Source organism: Sapajus apella, unplaced genomic scaffold (assembly GCF_009761245.1).
Source record: "Sapajus apella isolate SASKATOON/1434 unplaced genomic scaffold, GSC_monkey_1.0 scaffold13, whole genome shotgun sequence".
Classification (NCBI taxonomy): domain Eukaryota; kingdom Metazoa; phylum Chordata; class Mammalia; order Primates; family Cebidae; genus Sapajus; species Sapajus apella.
This window is the reverse complement of record NW_022436953.1, coordinates 25,453,149-25,462,813: the sequence shown is the minus strand read 5'-3', so window position 1 is coordinate 25,462,813 and position 9,665 is coordinate 25,453,149. Positions and strand designations below refer to the sequence as shown.

Below are 9,665 nucleotides of genomic sequence, written 5' to 3'. Positions count from 1 at the left end.
AAAAAAAAAAAAAAAAAAAAAAAAAAAAAAAAAAAAAAAAAAGCTGCTTTAAGAAACTGTCCAGCCTCCTCATGAGGCTCAATGACCCTTTTTCTAGCTGGAAGGACTTATCCTGATTCTTAATCTTACCTCAGAAAAGTCCTCTTGAACAAGTGCAGCTGTGAACATCCAAGTCAGGACTGGTCAGAGCCAAAGAGACAGCTGCTTTATGCTAGCTACACTCGGTTTAGTCTTTCAGTACAAAGGCTATATTTTTTTTTTTTTGAGATGGAATCTTGCTCTGACACCCATGCTGGAGTGCGATGGCACAATCTCAGCTCACTGCAACCTCCTCCTCCTGGGTTTAAGCGATTCTCCTGCCTCAGGCTCCCAAGTAGCTGTGATTACAGGTGCATGCTACCAAGCCTGGCTAATTTTTGTATTTTTAGTAGAGACAGGGTTTTACCATATTGGCCAGGCTGATCTCAAACTCCTGACCTCAAGTGATACACACACCTCCCTGCTGGGATTATAGATATGGGCTATTTATTGACATCAACACATTTGTCTTGATCACAGCTAGGGGTATAAATGTGTTTACCAAGCTTGGCTTCACTCACGGCACATTTGACAAGTAATTACAGGGCACTTATTATTTCTTAGATGCTGGGAAGTGGATAAGAATTGCAACTTATAGACTAGCATCCTGGCTTATGGGCTGGTTTTCTTCCATAAAGACCACAAGATGCCCCTGGAGTCAGCAACATTCTGGCTTAATCCACAGATAACAAAAACTCACCTGCTTCCCCACTTTGGATGTCCTTGTTCTTCAAATTCCCACAGAAAAGCTTCTGAATTTGTGAAATGCATAACCTCAAGGGAAAATACAAACATGAAATCCAGGAGTTAATAATTTTTCTCCAACGACAACAGCATCATTCTAGCATAAACCTCCTTAAAGCACCCACTGGTCAATCTAATCATATCTCGCCTTTGGAAGAGCATCTTCAGGTCACCGTTTGTCTGCTGATCTGAAAAACGGTAGGCTTTTTGATAGCTGGCTCATAATGCTGATTCCTGTTTTCAGTTTGTGGGTAGGCCTTACCGAGGAGGTATTTGAGGTCATACTTGGCTGCCTGAATGATACCCCTGATAACATAGTGTCTAAAACATTATCTGGCATATAGTAGGTACTCAATAAATATTCTGCTGGGAGAAAAGAATAGAGGGTTCTGCTCATTTCTGGGGTGTTAACTCACCGATGATTTTGCTCAGAGGTCATACGGGTCCCACTCTCAGTGTATCCAAAAACTAAACTTAGCGTCTACACCAAATCCTAACCTGCTCAGATTCTCATTTCAGAAAATGGCACCACCAGGCTGCAGTTGCCCAAGCCAGCATGCTGAGTGTTGTTACATCTCATCACTTGCCTAGATCTTTTGAATTTGTCCATCTCTCTTTGTTGCTATTGCTAGAGCCTTCGTTCAAGCCCCTGTTATCTCGCTCTGGTCACTGCCAAAGTCTCCCAGCCTCCAGCCCCACTCTGCTTGGACACCTGCCTCCCGCAAAATGCAAATTTGGTCTTGTCTCTCTCCTGCTGAGAATCCTCCAGTGTGTCCCCATTGCTCTTGGGGGAAAGCCCAAACTTCTTAGCATGGCTAACCAGCTCCTGCATATCTCTGCAGCCTGGTCCCTCAACGGTCCCCACTCCAGCCCTTCTCTGCAGCCTGCACCTGGACCTGCCAACTGCTGCTTTCATCTCTTGCATGCACTGTTCCCTCTCTCAAATGCTCTCCTCCTCGCCTTTCATCTAGCCAAGATCCTACTCATCCTTCAGGATAAACTTCGTTGCTGCTTTCTCTGGGGATGCTGGGCCAGTGGCTTTACCCCTGCCCATCCTGGAATTTCCCCCTTAAAACTCCATCTAGAGTGTCTTGTGGCTGCCTGTTTACTTGTGCATCCTCTGCAAGACAGACTATGACCCTAGCTCAAGCCATCCTGCAGGTGCTCAGTCAATATTCATTAAATGAATGAATGACAACATAAACACCATGAACTCATCATGCTGAGCTAGGAAGTGAAACAAAATTTGAGTCACATATTCGTGGCTTAAAGACAGTCATCCCAGAAAGCCAGCCAGCCAAGAGACACTTGTGACCACAGCTGGTCTGTGTCATGCCGTGTCAATTTCACCATGCTGTCTCCAACAATCCCAGGAGACCTCATGGCCAGGGTGCATGCAGGAAGCATGGGTGGGAGCCTGTGTCCAGAAAATTACCAACTACGTGCTGCCCTTTCCAAGGGAGAGGATGGCTGCCAGTGACTCAGCCTAAGGCAGGCAGTGGGAGCTGGACTTGTTTATTCAACAGGAGCAGTGGGGATCTGACCCAAGCCACCCTCGCTTCCTCCCTTGATCCCCCTCGTGGCTTGGGTGACACGTCTGGAAAGGGCTGGCCAGAGTCAAGAGTTCAGACCGTGATCTCAAAATGGAGCCACAGACTTTGGAAAATATGGCACAAGGTCCATGAACTCAACTACCCACACAAACATCAGTTTCATCGGCTGAGCCAAGGGATGCCAGGAAACAGAGGCAAGCGCACTGCCTCCTCCTGGGTGTGAGGGCTGCTTGTCAAGATACACAATTTATCCTGTAGGCTCTGCAGTTCCCAAGGGCTGGGGTTCATTTTAGGATCACTGGAAAAGTGAACAGAACACATGGCATCTGTGAGTTGTCTCACTGTTTGGGACTAAGTGTTCTGAGATGAACTCCCATTGCAATGCCTGGTGCGGGGATGCTGGGAACCTGCTGTTAGGCTGGAGCTCACTCCCCCAAGTCATGACCATGATGGAGAAAGGCAGACAGGGAAGAAGGGGAAGTAAGTTTCTCATGGACATGTGGACTATCCAAAGGGCAAAATGCCAATTTGATTAACTAGGAAGAATTACATAGACCTGGGGCTGGACCCCAGTTCTTCCATTTTCTGCCTCTTGGTCCCAGAGGAAGGGGGGAGTGAAAGAGAGTGTTTGGAACGCCTGGCACAGATATGCATTCAGTTAGCATCCTCCCTTTCATTCATTCCCTTTTCATTCATTCTTCCTTTCATTGTCTCTGGGAAAGGTGTCAAAATAAAAATGGAGTTATGACATATTAGAAACCCTGATGGAGCCTGCCATGGTAGCATGTTCCCGTAGCCCCTACTCGCAAGGCTGAGGCAGGAGGACTGCTTCAGTCCAGGAGTTCAAGGCCACAGTGAGCTATGATTATGTCTGTGAATGGTCATCATGTTCTAGCCTGGGCAACTGGGTGAGACCTTGTCTCTAAATCTCTTTAAAAAAACAAAAACAAAAACAAAAAGAACCCCACCCAACAAATAGAGGTGGGGAAGGCCAAGAAGGGAGAATTCTCACTCATGAATGCCCGATAATAAGAACTATCACAAAAGACTCTGCAAAACCTACAACTGTACACAAAGGCCGTCACAACCTCACACACAAAAAAGTACTGGGAGGACATCTGCCTAGCAACTCGAACTGGTGTCAGCCTTGTTATGGATCCTTGGAGCCAAGCATAATCATCTCAGAGCAATGAGGTAATCCTCCTCACTTTTCCTTTAAAAACCTTTGTCTTGCCAGGCACGGTGGCGCATGCCTATAATCCCAATACTTTGGGAGGCTGAGCAGGAGCATTACTTGAGCCTGGGAGTTTGAGACCAGCCTGGGCAACACAGAGAGACCCCGTCTCTACAACATATTAAATAAAAAATTTAGCATGTGGTGGCAATGTCTGTGGTCCCAGTTGCTTGGGAGGCTGAGGCAGGAGGATCAGTTGAGTCTGGGAGGTTGAGGCCGCAGTGAGCTGTGATTGTACTACTGCACTCCAGCCTGGGCAACAAAGCAAGACCATTCTCAAAACAAAACAAACTAACAAAACCCTTTATTTTTCTTTACCTCCCTGAATACACACATAGCTTACGGTGGCACAGGTATTCCATTGTAATGCCTGTTCCAGAATAAACATCAACTTCTTTAGAGAGTCTTCCTCTGCTGTTTGTTATTTAGGTTAACACTTCTATAAAATGGGTCATTGGTCTGTAGTCTCTCTCCCAGAACTACTTTCTGGTTAAAAATAAAATAAAATATACGGGTCCCTTCTTCCCATCCTCACCTCTTAAGCATGACCTCCTCCCACCCTTAGAATGGACTTGGCTTTGTGGGCAGAAATGGGGAAAACCACCAGGCAGCTTTACCAGCTGCGGACAGGAAGGGCTCTGGGTCTTTCCTAGGGCCATAATCCCCTAAGCCTTTGTGGGGGTACCCCCTCCCCAGCCTGGCCTGAGTCACACCTCCCGTGCTGTATCTCTGGGTTTCCATGACACCATGCATTCATATACGCCAGTGGAGCCCAGTGACACGCTTGACACGTGTGCATTGAGCATTTATGTGCCAGACACTTTTCTAAGCTCCTTACATGAATTACATCATAATTTTCTCACAGCAACCCTGTAAGACGGCATCCCCGATTTGCACATAAACTAAGGCATGAAAAGATTAGGGTGCCTGCAAGGAAGTTAGCACGTCCTCCTCTCAGCCTCCTCTCCCACACTCGGTGCCCCAGCCCCTGCCAAAGGACCAAGGCAAGAAGATCAGCAGCCTGAAGATAGCACCTCTGACTGGCTGACTAGGAGCTCCCTGCATCATGAAAACCCACAGACACAACGGAACGAAGTGCTGGCCAGCGGGGCACAATGACATACCCAAAATAGATGGGAAGCTGAGAGCCCGGTCCCTCAGCTTTCCACCATGAATGACCCTTTCCATAACTCAAGAAATACAGATTGGTCCCCACTCCCGTCCACGCGGACGGCACCCCCAGCTGGGAAAAGCAGCAATGACAGCATCCACGACACAAACACAGCTTGCCGGGCGGGGCAGGAACAGCCATGGAGCACTTTGGAGGACATAATGTATGTGGCATGGGGCATTCCAGACCCTTACTGACAGTGGAGTTTGCCTCTGACAGTTGCCTGATGCCGGAAGGTTCACAAGAGTTACCAGGAAAAAGCCCTTCATGTTATTATCTAAATTAAACACAACCTTTATTCTAAGATGTTTCTCACAGTCACATGGAATAAATTCCTATTGTGAAGACAAAGAAAAAGGGTGTGTGTGTGTGTGTGCGTGCGTGTGTGTGTGTGTGTCTCTCTTTCTCTCTTTTTTTATTTTTAGAGACAAAGTCTCGCTCTCTCTCCCAGGCTGAAACGGCATAATCCATGGCTCACTGCATGCAGCTTTAACCTCCTCAACTCAAGTAAACCTCCCACCTCAGTCTCCCGACTAGCTGGGACTACAAGTGTGCGCCGCCGTGCCTGGCTAATTTTAAAATATTTCGTAGAGACAGGGTCTCACCATGTTGCCCCATGCTGGTCTCAAATTCCTGTCCTCAAGCAATCCTCCTACCTTGGCCTCCCAAAGCACCAGGATTACAAGTATGAGCCACAGTCCCCAGACAAGTTTGTGTTCATTACAGAAAATCAGTTTCTCCCACACTCCGTAGAATGTACCAGTGACTCCAACTCTTCATCCCTCCCTGTGTCCGCACCTTTTGCATTCGTCTTGCAAAGATTCTCTCCATAAGGAGATAGAGTGTGTTTTCTGTCCCTTGACTGTGAGTTTGGCCATGTGACTTGCCTCAGTTCATGGGATGCTAGTGGATGTGAAATGGTGGAAGGTTTAAAACACACATGTGCTCCTGGGCTTACCCTCGTGTCTTCTGCTGTCATCATAATCAAAAATAACCATGTGCCCAGGCTAGCCCACCATCTCAGGAGGAGGACAACGGGCTCAGGGAACAGAGCCCAAGTGCCCAGGCAGAATCGAGCCTGGATCAGCTGAGCACCAGATGCATGGGTGTAGACTCACCCAGAACACCAGAGAGTATCTGCTACTTCTGGACATGCAGCTCCCCAACATCACAAAGGAGCAAGCCCCATGTGTAAAACCTTCTCATGGGAAGACCGGTTCCTCTGTCCCTGCTGCTGTGCTGGAGGAAGGTGTTGTCTTGGAGGAAGGAACTGGGGAAGGTGCAAGGAGGCAGAATGAAATAATGGGGGTATTGGCTGGCAGAGCACAGAGCTGAGGCACCCCAAAATAAAATCACTGGGATCAACTATTAACATGCTACTCAGGCAATAAAAAAGTTCTGTTTATTAAGCATCTACTATTTGCCAGAAACAGTGCTAACTAAGCATTTTCAATATATGGCTTCATTTAATCCTCAAGATAACTCTTCATCTTGAAGAAGGTGCTATATAACCATTTTAAAGATGAGGAAACTAAGGCCCAAAGAGGCTTAACCACTGACTAAAGGTCACAGAAGAAGTAGGTGAAGAAGTGGGGATTCCATCCCTGTTGATAGACTGCTTTTAACAGTCCAAATGCCCAGCACCAAATGCCATTTCTGCACCCCACCCCTCAGGCCACCGCTTCCACTTTAGCTCAGTGACTCCTGAAGATTTCGTTCCTGCTGCCCAGACCCTCTCATCAGCTTTTAGGATCACTTTGCCCCTATGCCCAGGCATAGCTCCAGCACCTGCATCCCTAACACTAAGGAACTGGGCAATAGAACAGGGTTGGCCAGTGGATCTAGAGAGGGAAGATTTGGCTACTCGCTGAGCAAACACTGAGCAAGCAGTTCTTCTGTGCTGGGTGCTGCCCCAGGAGTACAGTCCATGCTCACTTCAATTTGTCTGTGAGCTCACAAGACAGATGCTGCCAGCCTAGGGATGGCAGTGGCATCAAGCCAGGTCCATGCCCCAGCAAAATGAGGTGTGCCTTCTGCAATAGGGTTGCTACAAATTGCACGTTTGTTTCCTCCAAATCTCATGTAGAAATTTGATCCCCAATGTTGGAGGTGGGGCCTAATGGGAGATATTTTGGACATAAGGGCAGATCCCTCGTGAATAGACTAACACCCTCGCTCAGGGGTGAGTTCTCACTCTCAGTTCCCACAAGAGCTGGTTGTTAACAAGAGCCCAGGACCTCCCCTCTCTCCTCTCTCTGGCTTCCTCACTTGCCATGTGACCTCTGCATAACGGTTACTCTTCACCTTCCACCATGAGTACAAGCAGCCTGAGGCCCTCACCAGATGCTGAGTAGATGCTGGTGCCATGCTTCTTGTACAGCCTGCAGAACCTTGAGCCAAATAAACCTCTTTTCTTTATAAATTTCTGCGCCTTCAACACAAACAGACTAAGGCAAGGGTCCAGCTCTGTGTTTCCAGGAGAGGCAAGGGAGAACTTATCACATGGGGAAGTGAGGGTCCAACCTCCTGCTCGGAACGCCATGAGACTGAGAGAGGATCGATCGATTGGGTGAAAATGGACATTCCCCACAAGCTGTCTAAACACCGAGCCAGGACTAACTAGGTTTTGTTTGTCAAGAAATCAATTGGCTCCTGGATGATAAACTCAGAACCCTGTTTGGGTTCAACGTTCCCATGGGAAGAAAAACTAAAAAAAAAAAAAAAAAAAAAAAGCTTCAGTCTTTCTCTGTGCTTTTGTCACCACCCGCAGACATTCGCAGAGGAAGTAGTCACTATGACCCTGTCCATGCCGAACAGCTGGCTCCAGAGCGAGCCTTCCTTACAGATGTGCCTGTGACAGCCACTCCAGCCAATCAGAGTGGCCCAGCCATTAGGCACCTTCCCCCCCAGGAATGATGGGCCATTCCGTGTCACAAACCTTTGAGTCTCCCTACCTGTCTGGGTTCCTCAGAGCTTCCTCAAAGTCTATACTCAGAGCCTTGCACTTCTGGGAAAGTGAGAGCAGGTCCCCAGAAAAAGGCTGTTTGGGGAAGCGCCACCGGTTGGTTGAGCCAGCGATCCGGCGTTCCAGCTGAGCTCTGTGCTGCTTGGTAATCAAAGAAAGAGAAGACATCTTTTTCTAACCTCACATGTAGGCCAGATTTTCCAAATTGTATAGGAGAAAGGAAATCAAGACAAATTTTACAGTGCTGGTTAATTTTTGAACATGGCTAATATTTCTCACGAGATATCTTCTCAAGCCAAAGACGCTGTATTCCACTGACCAAGGGTCTCAAGCTATAAAATAATTTGGAATTTAAGATCTAGGACAAGGGGTGTCAGAGGCGAGAGGCCAGGGAGAAAGATTGTTTTTTGCAGGTAGCTCTCTGAAGAATCCACAAGCAGGGATAGCATTATGCTTTAAGTACTGTTCTTTGAGTACTTACCCTAAGTTGTCATACAGAGAGATGTGAAACTGTGGAGATCTTGGGCAAGGAATTTTTTTAACAGTGGTAAAATACATAAAACGTAAAATTTGATCTGTTTTATAGTGTACAATTTTGTGGCATTTAGTACACTTACAATGTTATGCAACCATACCACTATCTAATTCCAGAACATTCTCATTACCCCCCAAAGAAATTCCATACCTATGAAACCGTCACTCACTGTTCCCCCATCCCCAGCCCCTGACAACCACTAATCTGCTTTCTAAGATTAGTGTCTAAGTTCTGATTTCATGCTTTTGCCTGTTCTGGGTATTGTATGTAAGTGGAATCACACAACATGTGGCCGTTTGTGAATGGCATCTTTCACATAATGTTTCCAAGGTTCATCCGTGTGTTGGTACTTATTCCTTTTTAAGGCTAAATAATATTCTATTGTGTAAATATTCCACATTTTGTTTGTTCCTTCATTAGTTGATGGGTACTTGGGTTGTTTATACCTTTTGGCTATTGTGAAGAACGCGGTGAATATTCATGGACAAGTTTTTCTTTGAACACCTGTCTTTTTATTCTTTTGGTTATATACCCAGGAGTGGAACTGCTGAGTCTTTGGGCAGGGACTTTTACTTAGACATTTTCTTGAGGCTCCAGGGGAAATTCAGCAATTTTCTTAAGGGAGAAGGATGATACCCAGCATGGATATAAACCTTAGACTGAAGGCTCAATGCAACCTAGCCAGGAAAAAAGCACCAGGAGGGACCCACAGAAATGGATGTCATTGATCCCAAGCCACCCACGGCACCAATGGAGAGGTGGCGAGACCATGGGCCATGGACCAGAGGATCTGAGTTCAAATCTTGTAACTGCTACTTTCTGGTTGTGTGACTTTGAGCAAGGTATTTAACATTTTGAGGCTCTCAGGTCTCATGTGTAAAATGGGAATAACGGCTGGTGGTGGTGACAGTAATGGCAATTGTGACAAAGATGGTGAGTATGGCCATGGTGGGGATTGTGGGGATATCACCTTGTTTCCAGTGTGGTGAAAAGTATAAAATAGAATAAAGTTTGGGAAATATGCCTTAGTATAGGGCCAAGAAGATGGTGGGTGATTAAAGACTGTAGAATCTGAGTCTAGACATAGTCCTGCTGTCACATGAGAAGTAAAACATCGTCAGCTCAGACCACAAGCCCGCTCTCTGCTTTCTGGATGGCGCTGCCTGGATGCACTCTTTCCAGCCGAGTCAGCCAATACGCTTGAGGTCCTCGGTGGTGCAGGACCCAGCCCCTTGTAGAAATTGGTCCAAATGACCATAACCAAGTGCTTCTTCTCATCACCTACCTTCTTGAGAAACCGATCTACTTACCACGTTTGACATTATCATGAATGAGAGTGGAGATTACACAGGAGAGAAAAGATAGGCAACCTGGAAGACAAAAGA

The 9,665-nt window shown here is 46.7% G+C and overlaps 1 protein-coding gene across 1 annotated transcript in view; it reads right to left on the bottom strand.

Annotated features, from left to right (window-relative positions):
- BTBD16 (BTB domain containing 16) overlaps nt 1-8,578 on the bottom strand; it is a 63,169-nt gene extending 54,591 nt beyond the window's left edge. The window contains exons 1-2 of the mRNA XM_032281900.1: nt 7,735-8,578; nt 779-852 (exon numbers count right to left, since the gene is read on the bottom strand). Of these exons, the coding sequence (XP_032137791.1) occupies nt 779-852; nt 7,735-7,913 (253 nt within the window). The 5' untranslated portion in view covers nt 7,914-8,578. The remainder of the gene's footprint in view (nt 1-778; nt 853-7,734) is intronic.
- Between the last annotated feature and the right edge of the window lie 1,087 nt (nt 8,579-9,665).